This window comes from Pristis pectinata, chromosome 33 (genome assembly GCF_009764475.1).
Source record: "Pristis pectinata isolate sPriPec2 chromosome 33, sPriPec2.1.pri, whole genome shotgun sequence".
In the NCBI taxonomy this organism is placed as follows: Eukaryota; Metazoa; Chordata; class Chondrichthyes; order Rhinopristiformes; family Pristidae; genus Pristis; species Pristis pectinata.
The window spans coordinates 4,650,957-4,676,049 of NC_067437.1; the positions used below are offsets into that span (position 1 = coordinate 4,650,957).

At 40.8% G+C, this 25,093-nt stretch overlaps 2 protein-coding genes across 3 annotated transcripts in view; one reads left to right on the forward strand and one right to left on the reverse strand.

Moving 5' to 3' along the window:
- Positions 1-25,093, forward strand: part of LOC127585534 (MOB kinase activator 2-like) — a 507,209-nt gene that overhangs the window by 294,436 nt on the left and 187,680 nt on the right. The gene's annotated exons all lie outside the window — the stretch shown is intronic.
- The window catches only part of LOC127585529 (serine/threonine-protein phosphatase 6 regulatory subunit 3-like), a 95,319-nt gene that overhangs the window by 55,035 nt on the left and 15,191 nt on the right, over positions 1-25,093 (reverse strand). For both annotated transcript variants that reach the window (XM_052043067.1, XM_052043066.1), the window contains exons 2-3: positions 18,647-18,879; positions 2,015-2,201 (exon numbers count right to left, since the gene is read on the reverse strand). In XM_052043067.1, the coding sequence (XP_051899027.1) occupies positions 2,015-2,201; positions 18,647-18,873 (414 nt within the window). In that variant the 5' untranslated portion in view covers positions 18,874-18,879. The remainder of the gene's footprint in view (positions 1-2,014; positions 2,202-18,646; positions 18,880-25,093) is intronic.

Sequence of the window (25,093 nt, forward strand, 5' to 3'; positions counted from 1 at the left end):
ATCACAGGGTCGCCAGATGTTGTGGGGATTCGCACAGGTGTAGTGTTATTCTCCCTTTCAAAGAGTGCATAAAAGGTGTTGAGTTCATCGTGGAGTGAAGCATCTCTGCCATCTATGCTGTTGAGTTTCGCCTTAGAGGAAGTAATGGCATGCAAACCCTGCCACAGCTGTTGTGCATCCAATTGTGTCTCTAACTTCACACGGAATTGCCTTTTCGCTCTCACACTGGCCTTCTGCAGGTTGTACCTGGACTTCTTGTAGGGTTCGGGATCACCAGTCTTGAAAGCCACAGACCTAGCCCTCAGCCCACTGCAAATCTCCTAGTTCATACAGGGCTTCTGGTTTAGGAAAACTCTGTATGTTCTCGACAGCACACACTCATCCACGCAGAGCTTGATGAAGTCAGTGATGCCCATGGCATATTCATTCAGATCCAAAGGTGAATCCCTGAATATGGTCCAGTCCACTGATTCAAAGCAGTCCTGTAAACGCTCCTCCACCTCCCTTGACCAGAACTTCGCAGTCCTCACCACCGGTGCTGCGGTCCTCAGTCTCTGCCTATATGTTGGGAGCAGAAGTACAGCCCGGTGATCGGACTTGCCAAAGCGTGGGCGCAGGATGGCACAGTAAGCATTCTTGATGGTGGTGTAGCTCCTCTGGTTCCGCAGGTGACATGTTGGTGGTAGTTTGTCAGAGACTTCTTCAAGCTGGCCGGGTTGAAGTCCCCCGTGATGATTGAGAAGGCATCAGAGTGCGCTGTCTCATGATTGTTGATCAAGGTGCTCAGCTCCTCCAACGCCAGCTTAACATTTGCCCTGTCAATTCCTCTAGTAATTTCATATACCTCCTTCAGGTCATCCCTCAGCCTCCTTTGGTCCAGGAAAAACAAGCCCAACTTATCCAGTCTCCCCCCATTAACTAAAGTCCTCTAACCCAGGCAACATCCTGGTGAGTCTCCTCTGCATTCACTCCAGTGCAATCATATCTTTCCTATAGCGTGGTGATCAGAACTGTGCACAATACTCCAAGTGCCGCTTAACCAGGGTTTGGTAAAACTGCAACATAATGTCCCAACTCTTACATTCTATCTAAGAAAATACATGAACACAAGAGTCATACAGAATGCTCTCTCTAAAGGCTGGGCAGGTTCAAAATCACGTTTGGCTAGTTGAATAAACAGACTAAAAAGCACCCTGGATTTTAATAAAGGCCAATATGAACCTCAATATGAATAAGTTCTCTGGAGAGAGAGGGAAAGGAGAGAAAAATGAGACAAAGAAATGTTGGTGTCCTTTTGATTTGAGCTTGCATTGATTGCTCCCACCTGAACCCATCAGCATTTTCCCTCTTGTGGAGATGGGGTGATTTTTATTTTGTACCATTTCCATCCAAAATGTCAGTCTTGCCCCATACTTCTATCAACTCTTTTCTGAAACCTGTGCAGCTTCCTCTCCCTGTTGGCAAGTTCCTGTTATCAATGTGGTCCATAGCAGTAATTTAAAATGCCAAAGTACCATTATTAAATGATAACCACAGGCAACAACAACAGAAAAACCATTGCTACAAGCAGCTAACGTGGTTCTGTATGACACAGATCAACTGCTCTTTCCACTGATGACCATTCCTATCTTGTGGCAGGACGCTCATCTTCCACCTGCCAGTTATCTCGTCTCATCACAAATTCTGCTGTTTTTATTCACACTCACACCCATCGTTCCTGTGCTTGCTGACCTGCAAAGCTGAACCTCCCCAACACACAAAGCCTTGAGGGTATCTTAATATCCACTTCCTTGCCTCAGTATCAGTCCCATGTCTGACTATAGCCCAGAAGTGCTTTGGGACAGTTTAGTACTATTAAATATCAAATATTAAATTAAAATGTTTTTTTATTTAAATTACTATTAAATACAAACCATAGTAGGTTCATGATCTGGATACAATATAATTTTCCAACACTACAGCTTCCAGCACACATGGAACATTATGATTATGGAAAGAAAATCCAGTGGCCTACCTGTTCGCTCTTCCTGTTGATGAGGATGCCCATTACTTTACTGAAGAAGCTTGCCAACAAAGGATTAAGAACATTGTCATTTTGCAGAAAGGCATAGAGGCGACTCAACAGCGACTCGTCCTCGCCCAGTGCATCATTAACCTGAGTCACGTCAGCTGTCAAGATCTCACAGGATATATTAGGATACCTGCAGCAAGATATTTTTTTAAATGGTAAGTGGAACATTCCCAGTTAAAGGCATTTACTTAATAATGATGTGCAGTTTTTAAGGAAATTAATTCATCTGTGTTATCAAGGTTTCAGTACAGTGCAATGGTGGGAGTGTGAATTTTTATATTGACCACAGACAGCGGTACAATTAAATGCCTCTTCTCCCAAACTAGAGCTTCAACTGGAGAGTGCAGCTTGACCTATGTGACACAAATGTTGAAAGTTTTAAGTTACAAGTCTAAAGCTAACAGCAGCGGAGATGCTATATTCAGAACAGCAAATGAACACACAAGAAAATAACATAATAATGAAGGGTGCTAGCCAAAGTGCCACTTTCCACACCTAAACTTTTTACCCTCTTTAGTACCAAGTGCCAATAGTACTGCTAAACCTAGCAACAATGAACTAAAGCTATGTGCCAGTATTGGTTGTGAGGAGGATGCAGCGAGGCTTCATGTGGACATAGACAGATTAAGTGAATGGGCAGATACATAGTAGAAGTAATGAGGAACCATATGTCATCCACACTGTAGAAAAAAAATAGAAAGGCAGAGTATATTTTTTAAATGGTGAGAAATTGAAAGGTGTTTAGGGGGACCTGGGTGTCCTTGTACTCGAATCAATGAAAGTTAACACATGGGTACAGAATGCAATGAGGAAGCACATATTAGCCTTTACTGCAAGAGGATTAGAAAACACGAGTACAAAAGGATCATAGTGCAAGAGTAGGGATGTCGTACTCCAATTGTATGGGGCTCTGGTGAGACTGCATCTTGAAAGTTGCATAGGGAGGATACACAGTGCAATCTCAATGTAATGCACTTTCAAATATACTCCAGGTCTGATCAGATTCCCAAGATGGAAAGTGAGCAAATGCTAGTCTCACTTACATCACAATGTTAAAGGTTGCCCCCAACACACATTATATCAAGGTTGCAAGGGGATGGGTAGCAAAAATTCATCAGATTGATTCCTGTAATGGTGGGTTTGTCATTCAAGAAAATATTCAGCAGACCAAGTCTATACTTCAAGGAAAATGAGAGAGAGCCTCATTGGAAAAATAAGCAATTCTTTCAGGTCTCGACAGGCTGGACATGGAGCTGATATTTTCCCTGTCCAGGCTGCTTAGAACCAGAATCCTTGCACTGCTCCAGCAGGGACAGCCTCAAAATAATGGGTTGTCCAGGAAAAAGAAATTTTAGCCACAGCACGGCAAATCTTCAAAATTCACTACCCAACAGAGCTGTGGAGGTCCAGTCGCTTAGTATAGTCAAGACTGAGGTCAATGGATTTTGGGACATTAAGGGAATTGAGGGATTTGGGGCAAGTTCTGGAAAGTGGGGCTGAGGTTAAAAAAAAAATCAGCCGTGACCTTACCGAACGGCAGAGCAATCATGAGGAGCTGATTGGCTCACTCCTGCTTGTGTTTCAAATGTTCCTGTGTTCTAACAGTATCAACTGTCCTGATGAATTTGAAACTTTACAAAAGATTTCAACATCCTCATACATGCCCTGCAGAAAGATACAGTACTAACAACACTCCGTGGAATCAAGATAGTAATGTGGGAGAGCAAGTGTCCTCTCATTGCATGTTAAGAGATAGCGAGGGTGTGAATAGCTTTGTTTAAATCACTTCTGAGTTGAAATTTTAAGGTTGTGCTCATGAGGAATGGAAGTGGAGTACTTCCTAATTTATTTAGTGTCAGTGCTGAGCACTTCCACTTCAGCTAACCACACAATGTTACGTAAAACATACCAACAATTCAGCAGTGGCCACACATCAAAAAGACCTCATTGGCTGCAAAGGATGGGATATACAAATTTTTAAATAAAGCTCTCATTGCACTGCTGGGACAGACACTCCCAAGCACATTGCAAATTACTTGCAAGTAGATTTTGCTCTCGTACTCAACAAGCACTCAAAGATCTGTGTCAGTATTGCTCAAATGTGGTATGCCGCTTCACTACACCGTCTCATGAGCTGCTTTAACCACAGTACATGCAATTACAAAACAAAGTAAGACTGCACTAGGTTAAGTATTTGTTCGCCATTTTCCCCAAAACAAAACTCTTTAGTGAATTAGATTAAACTAAATACTGAGCGCGACGCTATTACAGCGCCAGCGATCGGGGTTCGATTCCGTCGCTGTCTGTAAGGAGTTTGTACGTTCTCCCATCTCTGCGTGGGTTTCCTCCGGGTGCTCCGGTTTCCTCCCATATTGCAAAGACATACGGGTAGGTCAATTTGGGTCTAAAATGGGCGGCGCGGACTCGTTGGGCCGGAAGGGCCTGTTAGCACGCTGTAAGTAAAACAAAAGAATCTAGTGGGCAAGTTCTCTCCTTCCAGCCTGATGATTCAACCAGTCATGGTTTGACCCACGATAATATTCTGTTACACATTACAGAAAATTATTGTTCAATAAAGAGTTTCCTCCTTCAGACAAGGAAGAAGCTGGGCCACAAGATCCTGGCATGGAGAGAGAGTAGACATCACCCTGCAATGGCCCTCTGACATAGAAACCAGTCCAGTGGACAAACTACAGGACTCAGTTCGATTCCCTCTGTCATGTAACCTGCCTAGAATCATACAGCACAAGAGGTGACCATTCAGCCCATCATAACTGTGCAGATTCTTTGATAGATCGATGCAGTTAGTTCCACTTCACTGCATTTTTTCCCATTGTTCAGTAAATTTTTCCTTTTGAATGTTCAACACTCCTTTAAAAGTTACTACTGAATGTTCCCACCACACTTCCAGGCAATGGATTGCAAGTCATAGTTATTACAAAGATTTACTACCATTAGCTGAGTATCTCTGGTAAACGCAACTATCAATTAACAATTAATGTTCCACAACCACTTGAGCTTCCAGGGAAGCAAATAAACCTCCAGCCTCATTAAAAATATAGTTCTTTTAACTCAGTGCAATGCTTCATTGCTACATGTCTACGTAGCCAGTGATGCAACAAGTCAGAAGAAGGTTAATTATTGTGAAATGGTTCATTGAAACACTGCTGTGACCAACAATGCTATGTGACGTTGGCATGGTTCCAACACCCTCTGGAACTGTACAAGTTCCTGTCAGCAGCAGAATTTTGCTGCTTTGAATGTGGTGGGTAAACAACTTTCCTATTTTCTGCCCAGGTCCATCCAATCTCTACAGTTATAAGGAAATCTTTACTTTCTTTGCTTCCTCCTCCTTCAGCCCTGTCTGGAATGTGAATGGCCAGCTCCAAGGCCTGTGTACAATTCTTAAAAAAATATCCTCTCAATATACAGAAGACATCTTTTAACCCCATCATTCTCCTCATTCCACCAAGGACAACTTTTCCCCCAACTTGGAACCACCTCAAGCACCAGCGGAATTATGAAAGTGACCTCTATCATACTTTTACTATCAGGATAAGTTTAAGATAATTGGGTGCTTGAACTTTCAAAGTCAATGAAAGTCATTTTGGCTTAGTTAGTAACACTCTCCCGAGTCACACAATCACAGCTTTAATCCAAGAATCCAGCCTAACACTTCAGAGCATTACGAGGGAGAGGTACATCATTCACAGTACCATCTTTTGAACTAGATTATGAACACAAGAAACTATCCTGCCGTGGGTATGCATGAATGTAAAAGGACCCAGCTTGTTATCCAAAGAACAGGAAGGTCACCCACTGATTTGAGCAACAACTGTCAACTAACAGATCTCTTTATAAATCTAGTTATGGAATGTTTCTGTACTCATATTGATTGGATTGTCATCCCAACAATTCTGACTACATTTTACACGTAATCCAGTGGTTTCAAGGAAGTCAAAATGATCACAGCAAGCTGTGCAAGGGACAGTTTTGGTCTCAGTATTGAGATTCCATGCACCTGCCCAAGTTTCATGAATTGAAGATCCAAGGTAAGTTGGGCATCAATTTTCAATTAACAAAAATTTAAACAGAAACCACCCCATTTTTAAACAACAACCCCTTTGTAATGAAAGCCAAAATGCCATTTGATTTCTTAACTACTTGTTGGAGCTGCCTGCTAGCTTTTTGAGATTCCTGTACTAGAGTACCTACATCCCTCTGAACTTCACTCACTTGTAGTGTCTCTCCATTTAGATGATAATCTGTCATTTTATTTTTCTTATTGAAATGCATGACCTCACACTTCCCCACATTAAATTCCATTTGCCAGTCTTTTGCCCACTTAATCTATCTATATCCTGTTGCCAGAATCATAGCATCCCTATCACAACATGCCCTTTCACCTATTTTCATGTCACTGGCAAATTTGGAAACGTTACCTACTGTTCCTTCTCCCAGGTCATTAATGTAAATAGTGAACAACTGCGGGCCAAGAACTGATCCCTGCCGTATTCTACCAGTCACCTCCTTCCGGTCTGAAAAGGTTCTATTTATTCCAATTGTTTTGTATGAAATCAACAGTTTTCAACTCATTCTAACACACTTAGTCCAAAACTATGAGCTGTTAATTTAAGCACCAGCCTCCTATGTGGCACCTTGTCAAAATGCCTTATGGAAATCTAACTACATCTACAGGCTCTCATCTATCAAATCTTCCTGTTACATCCTCAAAGAAATCAAGCAAATTTGTCAAACATGATTCACCTTTCATAAAACTGTGTTAACTAGGCTTAAATATATCGGCTTTCCTAAATGATTAGCTATTTCTTCTTTGATTATCGATTCCAGCATCTTGCCATTAATAGCTGTTAAACTAACTGGCCTTTCCCCTGCTTTAAAACTTTATTTATACAGCACGGTAACAGGTCTTCCGGCCCAACGAGCCTGCGTCACCCAATTACATCCACGTTAACCAACTAACCCGTACGTCTTTGGAATGTGAGCTGAAACCCATGCAGTCATGGGGAGAATGTACCAAACTCCTTACAGACATAGCGGGAATTGAACGCCGATCGCTGGTGCTGTGATAGTGTTACGCTAACGTAGCTTCCTTGAGAAAGGAAGTCACATTGGCTGTTTTCCAATCTTCTGGTACCTTCCCAGAGTTTTGTAAGTTATGAAATATTTCAACCAACAGATCCACCAGCCAGTTCCTTTTAAATCTTAGTGTGCAGACCATCTTGTCTGTCCTTAATACCAAGTTTCTCCAGTACTTTATCCCTTACAATTGGGATTTTTGCAAGTTCTATCATGTTATTATAAATCAGCCCATCTGATATTTTTGGGATATTAACAATGTCTTCCACAGTAAAGAACGTTGCAAAAAAATTATTCAACGCATCAGCCATTTCTTTGTTATTGCCGTTATTAATTCACTGGCCTCATTTTCTGGAAACCCTACATTTACCTTTCCTGCCCTCTTCCTATTTATATATCCATAGAAACATTTACTGTTTGATTGTATGCTACATGCAAGTTTTCTTTCAAAATTTACCTTCTCCCTTCTTATAAGCTCTTTAGTCTTCTGCCGCTGGATCCTAAAAACTTCAGTTCTCTGGTTTACCACCAGGCCTTGCCACTTTGTATATCCTATTTTCAATTTAATATTATCCTTTAGCTCCTTTGTTAGCCATGAATTCTGCCTTTTTGATTGAGAAAAAGAATCTTGCTGAGCATTATTAAATAACTGCCTCTTTTCCTCTACTGACCTGTCTCTTAGCTTGTTTACCCAGTCCAGCTCAGACAATTCTGCTCTCATACCATCATAATTGTTCTGATTTAAATTGAAAATACTGGTTTATGGACCTATGGTGTTCACCCTTAAACTACATCTGGAATTCTATTATATTGTGGTCACTACCCCTAGGGGATCTTTAACCACAAGATCCCTTATTGATAACATAAGACCAAATCTAAAACAGCCTATTCCTCGGTAGACTCTGCAATCCCTGACACATTCCACAAATTCTTCTTCTACGATACCTTGCCACTTTGGTTCGTCCAATTGATACGTAGATTCAAATCTCCCATGATAGTTGCAGTTCCCTTCAAACATGCCCTTAATATTTCCCCACTTATGCTATGACATTTGAGGGGTCACATTTTGGGGGTCTATAGACTACTCCCACCTATTTTCCTTCCTGTTATTTATTATTTCAACCCAAACCAATTCCACATCACACTCTTTACATTACAACTCAGCACTGCTCTGGTACCTTCCTTGATTAACCAAGCCAGCCCACCTCCTTTCCCCTGATGCTGGGCATGCAAATAATGAGGTTTGCCCATTGGAGATGACAGTGCAACTAGAGCTTCAAAGTTTCAGGATTTTAGTCTGGGAGGGGGCACTGACATTGGCTCAATTATCCTGCCAGTGAATTCAGAGCATCTTATGGAATCACCATTGATGGCATCTCTTCAGTGCTTTGAGACTCCTGCAGCAGTTAGGCCATGACTCAGAAGTGTACGGGAAAGTCAGGATTACTGCTGCTTGGTAGACCAGAACCTTTACACCAGATCTGAGGCCTTGATCTTCAGATACTTTTCCTTCAATGGCCTCAGGCTCATCCACTGAAGCTGATGAGTTACAGGAAGTGGTCCATGTTTTGTTGTGGACCATTTTCATCAGGGTCGATGATGTGCAGTAGGGGTTAGATTGATAGAGAACATCTGTTTTACAAGTGTTAAGTGCATGGCTCGTTCTCTCATGTGCTTCCGTGAAAAATCAACAATGACCTGGAAGTTAGCCCATGGAACCTGCACATCATCTGCATCCTGGAGTTGTATAACAGAGTTTGGAGTGGTTTAGATTCTGCACTGGAGCCGATGTAGATTAAAGAGTTTCTCCACTTGTCCTGCGGATTTGTTCCTCTTGAGCAGGAAACTAATCGGAGAAGAGGTGAGATGCAACGTTATGGCAAGATAGATGAAGGGTTAGAACAATGTAGTTTTTTTTTTTTTACACACACACCAACTGACACCGAGATCCTGCTATGAACCTCTTGGTTAAGATCAGTGCTTGTATGCATTATGTATCAGATCCAAGATATATGGCCCTCCGACTCCCTCGTCTTCCTGCCTCTTGGCCTCCTCCTTCCCTCCTTATACGAGGCATTCCCATCCCTCTTGGCCTGGATCTCTGCTCTCCCCTAAGCACACCTTCTCTAAAGTAGATGTTAAATGAAACTCGAACTGCCCTCTGAAATAGACCAAGATCCAATGACAACACTTTGGAGTAGGGGTTTCTCTCTGGTACCTTGTCCACCATTAATCCATCTACCATTACAGTTTGTGAATTTTTTCCATGCATCTTATATTATGAATATAATTACATTTCAAAATATACTTAGTTAGCTGCAAGCACTTTGGGAGGTTCCAACATTGTACAAGATGCTACATAAATGTCTTTCTTCCAAAAGAGCTAGCATTTTTATTTAGGACTCTATTGCAACATATTTTCAATTTTATATTTAATTACCATCTTCCAAGTTATATTTCACAAGAAAAACCTCAATTTTTTTTTAATACATTTATTTTTGCTTTTAAATCAAGGGAAAATATGGCAACCTTTTCAGCCACAAAATCCAAAAGCCACAAGATGAACACGCTTGCATTTCTTTTTGGGTCCCGATGATGAGGATGGAATGACCAATATGTCACAAGAGCTCCCAGATCTGCTAAAAGTATCATGAGATGCATAAATGTCAAACTGATTCACAGGAACAGGCATGCAAATAGGATTTCTATCAAATTCGGCTTTCCCTCAGCACACTGCTCTCTAGGTTATGAGCTGAATTCTTGGTATATTGCCCAAATGCATAATCATCTGACCTAGATACAAAATTGCTAACAATTGAAATATTATAAATGTTGTAACATCCAACTCCAGAAGCACCATTCTTGTATTTTGTAATATTAATATCCAAATTGAAATCCCCTGTGGGGGAGAGTGATGTGTGGGGAAACAGAATTTAATATAAATTACTATCTTAGTATGAGTGCAAAACTAAAATTCAATTTTTTGTTACAGGATTTTTAACCAGTATTTTGGGATCACATTCTGTAATCCTGCCCATTTAAAATTAGGTTTCAATCTTTCATGTCGTCTTGATGAATAGAGTTTTAATGCCTGGGAATTTTTTTTTCTGCCGGTGCATTGATGCAATTTTACTTCTCTCTGCGGGAAGTGCAAATATAAAGGCAACTTATTGTACACAATAGATGGACTACAGATGGTTAGCAGAATAATATTTCTCATCTTCCCACTGACAGAATATTAATGCTGCAATTAGATTCCAAAGAGCATGGCCACAAGGAACAAAAGGAGCTGCACCCCACAGGGACAACACACACAAAATGCTGGAGGAACTCAGGTCAGACAGTATCTATGGAGGGAAATAAACAGTCGATGCTTCGGGTCAACACCCTTCAGCAGGGCTCAAGTTCCTCCAGCATTTTGTGTGTGTTACTCCAGATTCCAGCATCTGCAGAATCTCATGTCCCCCACAGGGAGTCTTTGGGGTCGGCGGTAGGCTGAGGAGGGAGGTGTGGAGTGGTGCTGATGGTTCATTACCAAAGTATTCGAGGTTTTTATTAAAATGGCAATTTCAATCTGGGGTTCACAGGACAACTGCTGTGACATGTGGGAAAATCTAACATTGGTCTATTACAAGATTCTCCGAGATCGGGGCTGAGACCAATTTGCTCGGACAATAGAAATAGAGGTAACACTTCAGGTCAAAGACCTTCAACCCAAAACAGTAACTCTGCTTCCCTTTGCACAGATGCTACATGACCCCTGCTGAGTTTTTCCAGCATTTTTAAGGTTTTATTTCATATTTCCAGCATCTGCAGTTGTTTGATTCTCAGGTTAAGCTGTGATGCCAAAACACTGAAGCAACTCCCTAAAGATGCTCAGGGTACAAGACTTTCACTGTGCTACAGTGGTAATATAACCGAGCCGAGAACCATTCTTGCTGACATTTGATACCTGAATTATAAAGCTATCAGTTCCAAATGTTCATACCTCTCATTAAAATATGCACAAAAGAACCTTTAAAAAAAATTAATGGAATGAAAGTACCATTAGTGTACAAGATCGAGCAACACGATATCCTCTTAATTCAAAATCTCAGTTCAAGATCAAATTTCCTAAGCACCAAGTCTCATTTAGCTCTTCAAATTATTGGAGAAACGCCCTAAATTGGCTTTGAAACCAGAAGGTACCAAATATTCACAAGGATGTTACTGGGACTGGAGGGCTTGTTATAAGGAGAGACTGGATAGGCTGGGACTTTTTTCCCCTGGAGTGAAGGAGGTTGAGAGGTGACCTTACATAGGTATATAAAATCATGAGGGGCATAGATAAGGTGAATGGTCAGTCTTTTCTCCCAGAGTAGGAGAGTTTAAAACTAAAGGGCATGAGTTTAAGATGAGGAGGGGAAAGACTTAAAGGGGACCCGAGAGGCAACTTTCCGCACAGAAGGTAATGGGTATGTGGAACAAGCTGCCAAAGAAGTGGTAGACACGGGTACAATTACACTTAAAAGACGTAGAAAGCTGGAGAAACTCAGTGGGTCAGGTAGCATCTATGGAGGGAAATGGACAGTCGATGTTTGGGGTCAAAACCCTTCATCTGGATTGCAGATCTTGGAGATGTGTTTTATCACTGAATCATCAAACCAGGGCAACACATGTTTCTGTGTAAAAGAACTTCAGTACTAGTGTGGTCGAGTTACTGGCACCCGAGGTCTGGACCACTGATTCAGAGAGACAAATTTTAATTCCGCTATGGAAGAACGAAATCTGTATATTAAAAAAAAATTCATCTCAGTAGCAGCTTATGGTTCCCTAATGTCCTTCAGAGAAAGCACTTGGCCGAATACTTAGCATGGCCAAGAGGTAACCCCAGACCCACAGAGAGATTCACTCTTAACTGCTTCCTTGGTTCTGGGGCAAAAGGGGATGGATAATAATGCCAGCATTACGAGCATCATTCCTAGCCTGAAAATAAATTTTAAAAAAATAGTATTACACCTGGAGCCACAGAGAGTCCTCCTGACATTCTAAGCCTCAGCCTACCTGGTTAAGTATAAGTTTGCTGTTTATGCCAACTTGCTGCATAATAAAGGCTGCTTCATTTGTCAGCATAGCCAGGAAGTAAAGATTCTTGAAAGTATTATGCAAGGGCTGGATTTTCTTTATTGGAATTCCTGGTTTCCAGAGATATGAACAAAATGTTTTCCTTGAACTTTCAATGTTTCAGCAAGTGGCAAACAACAAGATATCTTCCATTCAATGGATGTGTCTAAATGCTCAATGTGGACAGGTAACCCTGGCTGTGGTAACCCCCAAGGCGATTCAGCCCTTAAATCATGTCTTACTAACCCGGCTAAGTATTTTGACAAGGTGTCAAGAGAGAGATTGATGAAGGTAGAGCTGTGGATGTCATCTATATGGACTTCAGTAAGGCATTTGACAAGTTCCCACATAATAGGTTAATCAAGAAAGTTCAGATGTATGGGGTCAGTGGAGAATTGGCTGTGTGGATCCAGAACTGGTTTGCCCATAGAGGGTGGTAGTTGAAGGGACTTACTTGGGCTGGAGACCTGTGAGTAGTGGTGTTCTGCAGGGATCTGTGCTGGGACCTCTGCTATTTGTGATGTACATAAATGACCTGGATGAGTATGTTGATGGGTGGGTTAGTAAGTTTGCAGACGATACCAAGATTGGTAGAGTTGTGAATAGTGTAGAAGACTGGCAACGGATACAGTGTGATATAGGTCAGTTGCACATGTGGGCAGAGAAATGGCAGATGGAGTTTAACCTAGATAAATGAGAGGTGTTGCACCTTAGTAGGACTAATGTCAAGAGGCAGTAAAATCTTAAGGGCAAGACCCTTAAACAGTGTTAAAGAGCAGAGAGATCTTGGGGTGCAAGTCCATGGCTCATTGAAAGTGGCTACACAGGTAGATAGCGTCGTTAAGAAGGCTTATGAAATTTTTGCTTTCATTAATCGAGGTATTGAGTATAGCAGTCAAGAAGTTATGATGCATCTCTATAGAACTCTGGTTAGGCTGCATTTAGAGCATTTAGTGCAATTCTGGTCACCTCACTATAGGAAGGATGTCAAGGCATTTGAGAGGGTGCAGAGGAGGTTTACTAGGATGCTGCCTGGATTCGAGTGCATGTGCTATCAGGAGAGGCTGGACAAACGAGCTCTTTTCTCTGGAGCAGCAGAGGCTGAGGGGTGATCTGCTGGAATTGTATAAAATTATGAGGCATAGATAGAGTGGACAAGCAATATCTTTTTCCCCATTATTGAGTGATCCAATACCAGAGGGCATGCATTTAAGGTGAGAAGGGGTAGGTTCAGAAGAGATGCGAGGGGTATGTTTTTTGTTTACTCAGAGTGGTGGATGCCTGGAATGCTTTGCCTGATAGGGTGGTGGAAGAAAATTCATTGGGGGCTTTTAAGAGGGGCTTGGATGGGCACATGAATGAAAGGAAAATGGAGGGATATGAGCATTCTGTAGGTAGGAGGTATTAGCTCTGTCGGCACAACATTGTAGGCTGAAGAGCCTGTTCAGTGCTGCACTGTTCTACGTCTATTCATTGGAGACACAAAAGACTGCAGATGCTAGAAATCTGGAGCAACGCACAAAAGGAACTGGAGGAACTCAGCAGGTCAGGCAGCATCTACGAAGGGAAACGTCGATGCTGCCTGACCTGCTGAGTACGTCCAGATCCTTTGTCTATTCATTGTTGGCAACCTCAAGGTGGGGTACCATGTACAACACTGTTGACTCAGGAGAGGAAACACCAGGTATTCTCAAATGCCTACACTAAAACATGACAGCACAGTTCGGGGTTGCAAACATGGAGACAGAAATGAAGCTGCTGCAAATTAAGCAAACAATATTTATTCATTAGGTGTGCAAAATAGAACACACTGATTCAGTTTAATCTGTTTGATTGTATCCAACCAGAGAATAAATACTGAATCCGATAGACACCACAGTTTTGATTAGAAACATCATGCAGTGGGAAACCAAGGCAAAGAAAGTCATATTTATAACATATTTCAACATAATGACTTAAAAATATTCACTCAGATTGCTTCATTTTGTAATTGATGTAAGCTGAGATTAGGAGGGAACAGCAGCTTTGGGAAGTAAAGAGATATGGAAGTAAACATTAACAAAACTATCCAAAACCAAATCTATTATCAGTCTAATACCATGTTATACAAGCCAAAATTATCATCAACTTAACTACCATCCTATTTTGAATTAGTTATCACAGACAAGTTCTAAAGTTAGACACCATACCTTAACCAGGGAGGAGATAGGAAATAGAAATTCACCTCTCGTCTTCTCTAGAACTAATGGATGGGAGAATGGCCAAGAAAACATTGGCACCATGGGCTTGATTTATAAGGATAGGCTGGGTATGCTTTCCATGGAGTAAAGGAGGCCAAGAGGTGAAGTGATTGAGATATACAAAATGAGAGGCACATGTAGGGTGGATAGCTAGAATTTGTTTCCCATGGTAGCTGTCTAAAACTAGAGGACACAGGTTTAAGGAGAGAAGCAGGAGATTTAAAAGGGATCTGAGGGGTAAATGTTTCACACAAAGTAGTTAATATTTGGAATGAGCTGCTAGAGCTGGTGGTGGAGGCAGGAACAGTAACAACACTTGAGGCATCTGGTTGGGTACTTGACAAGCAAAGGGATACGGAACTGATGCAGGTGTGGAATTAGTATAGATAGGCATGATGTTCAGCATACATGTAGTGGGCCAAAAGGCAATCAAGGTTTGAGGTGGCAAAGGCATGGTTAAGTGCTTCAGTAAACTGTGAGCTGACCATAAAAGCAGAAATAAACAGCTGTTTCTGATAATGATGACAATACTGATTAGAAACTTAGCTTGGTGAAGGACATGAGACGATAAATATTTGTTGTAGTCTGGAGTAATTGCCATGGAGAAGAACAAGCTTGATGGCAGAAGTACAGGAGTTTGCATTGTGGGTGGAAAATGTCTTCCCAACGTCTAACCAGATTAAATGTCAGGCAAGTTGTCTGATGACATGGAGGTCATGGAAGCATCTAGACGTATTGCAGAGAAGTGCCATCAACATGTGTGTGCAAGATGATCAAGGGTGCACAGACAGAGAGGGGACAATGTAGATGTGAGCTGGCCACTTTATGAAATCAGCATCCGATTCTAACAATGCTATAACAGGATTAGAAATTCAGTTTGGGCAAGAATACAAGATGACAAATGCTTATTGCAAATCTGAGGCAGTCGTTACAACGAAGAACTAGGTCTATGGCAGAAAAACAGTGGCCCAGCGAGCAGAACTGCCGCCTTACAGCTCCAATGATTCAGATTCAATTCTGACCTCTGGTGTTATCACAGTGCAGGGTCTGTACCTTCTCCTTGTGACTGCATGGGTTTCCCTGGCTTCTCTAGTTTCCTCCCACCTCCCAAAGATAGGCAGGTTGGTGGGTTACTGGCCACAGTAAATTGCCCCTCATGTGTTGGTGGATGGTGGTTGATGGAAATGTATGGAGAATAGATTACAGAGAAAATTTGTGGAAGAATGGCATTGCTCTGAAAGCCAGCATGGACTCAAGGAGCTAAAATGGCCTCCTCTGCTGTAACAAAATACAAAGAGGGAAACAAGAACAAATTCTTGGGAAATTCTGGAGCTGGAGTGGGAACAGAAACCAATTACTGAGGATGGGTCTGGCTACAATGGGATTGTGGGAAGTAAGTGAGAACAGTTCAACTGGACTCAACAACAAAGAACTAACAACTGAAGAGGACTGTGTGATTAACCACCATAAAAGCTAAAGAGGAGGTCAAACAACCTTGGGGTTCAGTGCATTAATGCTATGAAGCTGTAAAATTTGGTGTAGAGATTCAAACATTAATGTAGGAAAGATGGGCCCTAATCTGGAAGCAGCAACTTATTGAAATTCATAAGGTTGGCAGGAAACTGGGATGAGAAGGAGTGGAATTATGATTAGATTCAAAAGGGAGATGGACAGTGGCCAGTGACCTTTTACTATGTACCACCTCACAAGAATTTATGACTTCCTGCTTGAATCTGATGATAGGCACATCAGTTGGGGCAGGGCTGGGCTCAGGTTGAGCCTAATAAAACAGAACACTGGGAAAAGTCAGTAGGTCAGACAGCATCTGTGGAAAGAAATAGTTAATGTTTCAGGTTGAAGATCTTTTGTCCCAAAATGTTAACTCTGTTTTTCTTTGACAGATGCTGCCTGATCCGAGTGCTTCCAGCATGTTCATGTTTTTGTTTCATATTTCCAGCATCTGCAGCTTTTAGATTCTCAGGTTAACCTGTGATGGTAAACACTGAACCAAGCATCTCAGCTATTCAATTGCTTACACTCTCACCTGAAAGAGCAGGTAACTGAATGATAGTGAAATCATACTTGCCAATAACCAAGAAAAAGGATTAAAAATTCAGAGAGAGAAATAATCAATATCCCAAAGAAGATCTCAGATTATAAAGACATGTTCAGTCTGATCATCAAGGCAGGTTTCTTTCCCCCATATTTATTTTCCAGGATTTGATTAATGCTACCAGCATTTCTGTCTGTTGTTAATTGCCCTTCAGAAGGGTTGAAAGCGAATGTTCTCCCACAGTGCTGTTGGCAAGGGAGTTCCAGGATTTCTGCCCAACAATCCAGTTCCAAATCAGAATGACGGGCAGCTTTGAGATGAATCTGCAGGTGGTGGAGTATCCATGCATCTGCAGCCCTGGCCCTTCTTGTTGGAAGAGATTGAGAGTTTGGAAGAATCTGCTGGAATAGTCTAATAAAGTGTTGTAAATGGTACATGCTGCAGAAACTATGCACCAGTGGTAGAGGGAATGAATGTTTAGAATGGTGACTGGGGTGTCAAAGGGGCTATTTTGTACCAAATGCTACCAAGCTTCTTTAAAGTTGTTGGACCTTTACTCAACCATGAATATTCCATCATGCTTCTGATTGGTGTCCTGTAGATAGTGAAAAGGCTTTAGGATGGTACTTGACAAGTCACACATCAAAGAATATCCAGCCTCTGATCTGATCTCATAGCTATGGCATTTACGTGGGTGGTTGAGTTTCTTGTCAGTGGTGTCTCGCATGATTTTAATAGTGAACAGCTTGGTGTTCGTAATTCCACCAAATGTCAGAGTATTTGGTCAGACATGCTGGAGATGGTCGTTGCCTTGCACTTTGGAATCAAATGTTACCTACTACTCATCGGCTTATGCCTAATTGTTGTCCGTGCCTTGCTGCATACAAACATGGACTGTTTTATTGACTACAATATCCTGATGAACATATAAAGGATTTTGTAATTTCCTTCCAAAAAAGTTGCCAACTGGTACTGTAGATTAATGCCATAGAGCCAAAAATATTGGATTATTTTGAGAAGGAGAATTAGGAAAGAATTCACTGTCACAGTACAACATAGCAACGTAACTTTTTTTTCTAAGAAAGTGAAGCTCTTGCAGATCACTGAACCTCAGCCTCAGTGCAGTTAGGTTTCAAGCAGCCACACCACCGGCTGTGAAAAGGCCTAATAACATGCTTATGTGAGCTAATCATGAAGATCTAACATTTGCAAATGCACAATCCACTAGTGGACAAGGTCTCGTTTTTTGAAACCCAAGAGAAATTATAGTAGTGGTTCAACTAAGGCAAGCTTAGGGGAAAATCAAACAATCCCCAGCAATCAGGAAGCCATAAGTTCCATGAGTTGAAAAGGAGGTGGGTACGGAAAAAATTAACAGTCAAAAAGAAAACCATTCTAACACATGACAATGATAATTTGAAGTTTAGGAATAAAGGGTTAAGAAGATACAGCAAGATAACTTCAAGGAGCCTATATGGAAATCAAAAAGGTTACACTTAAAAATGTTTATAAAGATTTATGTGCAGATATGACTGTAGAGCCATAATTCCATTATCTTCCTGTCACCCCAGTTCAAGTGGGAAATAAATCTTGCAAACTAGGAAGAAAAATAATTGTGCTCTTCACCTTGGCACTCAGGACTGCCGAGTGGGTAACTGAAACAAATAGACTAATGCAGCCCAAGATCTGATTATTGCTCTGTGGTATCAGCAAAGCATACTTCAAACACTGGTGTAACCCCTTGCTGGGAGATGAAAGAAAGAACATCTCATTCAGGTACCTATTCCTTGTTGTGCTAATTATCAATACATCTCAGAAGTGCACTCATGGACACTGAAGGAGGAGCAATTGAGCCCAGTTATGCCACAATTATATAGCCTACAAATTATAGACAAATAAATTTAAAATAGTCACTTGAATGTGGTAATGAATACTTCACTTCTCCAAGTCTCAGGATATTCAACAAAGATTAAATAAAAGAACACTATTTATAAACCAATGCTAAATGTTATAAGATCATTGCAGAAATTTCATTTGTACCAAACATCTAAAATATAACGCTGTAGAACAAACCCTTACTTGTATCGAACTTTCTCGTCCATATCTTCCGACGGTTCCACTGTAATGCAGGTGACAAGTGCCTCCATGTTTTGTGGCCGTGTTAGAAACTCCACCAGCTTGCGGTTATTGGCCTTACACTCCTGGAGGACATCCTCCTCGTCCATAAGCTCAAAGAGTGTGACATCTTCACGTTCTAAAAGCGTGTCAATGTGTGACGTTGTGTGAAGGTCAAACTTCCAAAACATGATGAGCTGCAAAACACCAAAAACAGTACAGTTATAACTGATCATTTAACATAATACAAATGTGTGCATCATAAATGGAATGTATCCCCTACATGTTAATTTAGCAAAGCTTGGATCCTGTTGGAGGTGGCAGAAATTGCAGAGAATGATATGTTGGATGCAGGGGCTTGTGGGGTGGTAGGTGAGGACAAGGGGAACCCTGTCCCTGTTATGTCAGGGGGAGGTGGGGGGAATGAATTGAGTAGGCCTGCATTAGAAGAATGTGAGAGGTGGCCTTATGGAAACAAAGAATTCTTAGAGGGCTTGATGAGGCAGATATGGGGATTTGCCCTGGCTAAGGAATTTAGAACTGCAGGTTACAGTCTCATTATGGGGTTCATCATTTAGAATTGAACTCTCAAGTTCTCTTTTCTTTAAAGTCGAGTTTATTGTCATATACACAAGTACAGGTATGCACAGGTGCAATTAAAAACTTGCAGCAGCACCATGGGCACATAGCATCAGATAAACAACATTCACAAGAAAAAAAAACAAAAATTATAAATTTATTCACAATTTTTACAAGAAAGAACACAACTAGAACCAAAAAACACAAAAGTCCACTGTAGTGCAAAATGGTCAAAGTGTTGCTATACTGAAGTAATGATTAGTGTTGTGCAGGTTGGTTCAAGAACCGAATGGTTGAAAGGAAGTAACCATAACCCCACCCCCTACCGACATAACAGATACACGGTTTCCTTTGTCCTCACCTACCACCCCACGAGCCTCTGCATCCAATACATCATTCTCTGCCACTTCCAATGGGATCCCACCACCAGGCACATCTTCCCCTCTCCACCTCTCTCTGCTTTCCACAGGGATCGCACTCTTCGCGACTCCCTTGTTCACTCGTCCCTCCTCATATAACAGTCCATCCCAGAAACCAGGCTGGTGAATATTTGCTGCATTTTTCTCTGTAGCATGTATATCACTTTGTTTGTTCGAAGACCAAAACTGCATTCAAAGCCCTTTACGATAGCAAGACATCTTCACACTTATACTCAAATATTCTAGAATTAAAGGCAAACATACTATTTAATTGCTTGCTAAAGCAGCATGTTATCTTTCTGAGACATGTGCATGGATACGCAGGTCCCTTTGGACATCAAAATCTCATCATTTAAATAGTCAGTGTCTGTCTTTTCTTCCAGTAGAAACCTCACATTTCCATGTTATACTCCATCTGCCAAGTGTGGTCCACTCATTTGGCTTGTCCACATTCTCTTGAGGCCTTTGTATCCTCATCACTCACATTCCCGCTTAATTTTAATTTCACGTCATCAACAAAATTGGAAATATTAAATTTGGCGCTCTCAGCCAAATCATTGATAGAAATTGTGAATACTTGGATCCCTGCAGTATCCTATTGTTCACAGGCTGCCAACTTGTAAAGGACCCACTTATCCTTGTTCTATTTTATTTTAAATCTCAAAACACACTTGTGTTATCCCCAATTTTATATGCTCTAACCTTATTCACCAATCTCCTGCACAAAACTATCAAAAGCCTTCCTAAAGTACAAATGTACCACATCCACTTGCTCCCCCTAACCTACTCTATTAGGTACATCCTTAAAGGATAACAACAGATTAGTCAAACTTGATTTCCCATTCATAAATCCATGACAACTCTGCTTACTCATATTATTTCCTAACCATCTTTATATAGCCTTTATATTAGATTCAGATGTTTTCCCTATTGCCAATGGCAGGATAACAATTTGGTTGTTCCCCATTTTCTCTCTCCCTCCTTTCTTTCATAGTAGGGTTTGCAGTTGCTGCCCTCCAATCTGGAGGAACTGTACCAGAATCTATTGAATTCTGGAAGCTGATAACCAGAGAATTCTCTCCCTCCATAGCCACCTCATTCAAATCTCTGGAATGTAGATCACCGTCCTTGGGATTTATCAGTTTTTGGGTGCATTAACTTCTCTTGTATTATTTCTTTACTAATGCTTAGTTTAGTTTTCATCTGCATGGGACCCTTGTTTCTCCATTATCTCAAAGTACGTTTTTTTTGTCTTCTCCCTTGAAGATAGACAAAATATTTTTAATTCCTCTATTTCCTTATTCTCCATTGCAAGTTTTCCTTGTCTATAAAGAATCCACACTTCCCCTTGCTAGCCTTCTTTTAATACCGTTACAGAAACTCTTACAGTTAGTTTTAATGTTTCTCACTGGTTTACTCTTGTATTCTACTTCCCTTTATCAATTTTGTGGTTATCCTTGGCCAAGTTTTTGGAATGCTCCCACTCGTCCATCTTATTGCTTTTCTTGGCAACTCTTAAAAGACTTTTCCTTAGATTTATTACAATCTTCATTTTTTGCTGTAATCCATAGTTCGACCATTTTTCCTATCTTTGTGCATCAAAGAAATGTATATCTGCTGCAAAAACAAATCTTTAAATATCATCCATTGCCTGTCCACTCTGACGTTTAAAGAATTTTCCTGTACACTATGACAGAAGGTGTCCTGCATCACAACCCTCCCGTACCCTGTCTGAGACCTCCTGCTCCATCTGTGGAAATGTCTGTTGTCCCTACATTGGCCTCATTTTTCACCTCAGAACCCACAAAGATTGGAAGCAAGTCAACCTTTGATCCCATAGGACTGGCTGAAGACTCCCTATTTATCACAGCCTTCACAATCATAACTTTTAACATAACAATTTCCTTTGTTTAGATTGAAAAGCCTGGTTCTACATGAACCACACCACTTTCCAAACAATGTCAAATTCTATCATATTAAGATCACTTTTTCCTTGGGACCCCTTTACAATAAGGCAACAACTTCTCAGTGCACAATACTAGATTTAAAATAGTCTGCTCTCTAGTCAGTTCCCGATCATACTGTTCCAGAAATCCATGTTGTATACATCCATTCTAAGTTGTTAATACTATATTTTGATTTGCTTAAACTATATCCAGATTAAAATCCCCCATCATTACAGTCCTGTTAAAATGCAACACGTCCTATTTTCTCCAGAAACAGCTCCAAAGTCTTAGGAAATCTATAGTCTTCCCTCCTGCACCCTCTCTCCAGCCACACGTTCATTTACTTTATCCTATTTCTGCACCTGTTCATGCATGGCACTGGGAATACTTTTGAAATTGTGCTTAACATCTTTCCTAGATTCCTAAAATCTGCTTACAGAACCTCACCCATTCTTCTGCCTATATTATTCATACAAATTCTGGGTCTTCAGGATGTTCTATAGCCATTTAGTACATCCTTCACCTTGGCACCAGCAAGGTAACATAGCAACGGTCATATTTACAGCCACAAAATGCTTACTGGTTGCATGCAAGTTGGCTGCTATGCATCCTCAACTACAGAGTTACCATTGGCATCTCAGGAGTTGAGTGTCCGGAGATTGGGAAGTGCTATGTAAAGACAAATCTTCTGTTTCTTATTGCAAAGTGCATATACCCGGGTATTGTGATGCATAAATTCAGCCGTAATTCTCTCCTGACCCAAAATTAATAGTCACTGTCTATCTCATTTATGAAGTTAATTGAGCTACGTCGTCATACCTTGATAGGAGTCACTACCTCAAGGAAAGAATGAAAACAAGGGGAATAAAATTCCAGGAATTTTGAACATGATGGATGAGATGAGCATAAAATTAAATTAAAGGGAACTATAACCACTGGCTAATAGGAGGAAAAAGAACAATTTAAAAATGTGTAAGTGAATCTGCACACACATGCCCAACAATGTTTCAGTTTTACATAACCACCTCTTCCAACAAGAGCAGCCAACTGACCAGAACCACCTGCAACTGGCAACCTCTATGGAACAGGACATGAGCAGCACCTCTGGGGAAACTGGGGGGGGATGGGGGGGGGGGGTGTGGAGAAGAAGGGGGAGGTGGATTAGTAGCCAAGCAAGCTGCGTGGGTGCCTCAAGATTTATTTTACCATTTGTAGCCAGCACTATAAAAAGGAAGTCAACCCTGCAATATTGGTTTTGAAATAAATAGTCACGCTGAGACATGCATGAAGACTGATTACAGTTAGGGATGGATTTGCTGGAGTTTAAAAAGATTGTGCTCTCCAGTTTCAAGACATATGTGATGGATCAGATAACCCACTGGAATAGGTCAGAAATCCAAAACTAAAAATTGCATCACAGTGCATCCATTTTGAGTCATGCCATATCTTCAAAATTAATCTTCCCTTGCTCCAACTTTTTTTTAAACCCAAAGTAGATAGGATGTTAGTTCAAATGTGCATTTACCCAATAACTCTTCTTCCCCTCAACTTCAATATACTAATTGTGAAATGTTCTAGTTTTGTGAAGACAATGACTAAGTTCTTGCTGGACAGGTTTCCACAGCTACCCCATGTATCTCATCAGAGGTGAGACTACAGACAGGGAATACCAACTGTCTATTGAACAGAGGACAATAGAACAGTGAAATACCCTCTCATCTGTTGTCTTCACAGTACTTTTACTACAGCCTTTACTGAATGTCTATTCAACCAAGGGGAGCACCACCTGAACTTAAACACACCTTCTCACCTATGGTTTGCCTTGTGCATTTATAGCTATCAAAAATTAAACTCAATTATCTCTTCCCCAACTCTCATAGCTACCCCAGCCAACTCAGCACAGGCTGATGGTCAATTTGAGGCTTAAATTTTCCAGCCCCTGAAATAGTTTTACTCTTTTTGTCACTCTGATAGTATACTGAAATGTGGACCTTTGTCATTCATGTACCATGCATTATTAAAAGGCACATGCTCCCCTCACTCTCCACACCAGTAGAACTCTTCCCAGTGGTACCATAATTGACCACTGGAAAGAATGCAACTGACGCCATTTCACCCTTCAAAATCAAATACCTCAGCACTGCCTGGTTCAAAGTTTTACAATTAATAGCGAAGCAAGGCTTACACGAGTTACAAAGAAGTCTTCTTATAAATTACAGGAAACTTGCTTTTATTCAGCAAACACTGTCTTTCTAAGTGAATGATCAAAACCAGACACTTCCCATGCTCATTCTCAATTTGCCACAGAACTATATTCAACTTAACCATATAGACTCATTTGTGTCACTTCAAAGCACAAATGACAGCCATTTCACCAAAATTCAGCACAAAATATATTGAGTCAAATCAATTTGAACAGTCAGACAAGAAATCAAACCATAGTAAGGGTAAAGGAACTGAATATATTCTGACAATACCCTAAATTTATTGTCCAATGATGTCACCAGTATTTTATACAAGCTAAAAATACTTTGCAGATCCAATCCAAGTTTGGAAGTGCACAGATCTATAAACAAATGATACAGCTATATACTGTTTACACTTTATGTGGACATACGACCATTAATATACTCTACAAAAGAATGCAGTGAACATTTGTCCATCTCACCTGCTATTCCATTTGATAAAATCATGGCTGATCTCATACTTCAGTGCTACTTTCCTGCATTAACCCCATATAACTGGATTCCTCAAATACCCAAATATCTGCCATGCTCTCTCTCGAATATACTGTGTCTCCACTGCTCTCTTACGTAGAGAATTACACAGATTTGCCACAATCTGGATGAAGAAATTTCTTCTTATCTCAATCCCTTATTTTGGACATTAGTCCATAGCTCTAGATACTCCAGCCACAGGAAGATCATCCCCCACATCTACTCTATCGAGCCTTGTAAAGAGTCTGTATGCTTCAGTGATCCCTTGATGACTGTGATTCAGACTGTCCAACAGGCAGATCCCTTCCTTCGCTGGGTTGCCACCACCTACCAAGCCAAAAACCAGAGACGAAATATGTGTAATCAAGGGTACAATGTAATCTTCTATTCTGGTAAATATTCATCAAAACCCTGAATGGTTTCTATATTCTTTCATACTCTGCAAAACTAGAAAATAGAAAAACAAAATATTGGCTCTTCCCTCCAGAGTTAGAGCTCAAAGATTTGACGATTATTTACCCTTTGCAGTCACAATTTAGTACACCTACAGATTAGACTGTGGTTGGGGTATTCAAAAAAAAATCACAAGCCAAAGGTCTTAATGAGCAGGTACTGGTAGTGGGTAGGAGCAAAAAGAATTCAATAATTAATTTCATTGCCCTATTAAGTTATAAAGTGACAGCAAACCCAGGGAGGTCTCTTCTTTTGACAAACATGCTGGAACAAGCTTCATCTGCCATTTTGAACACA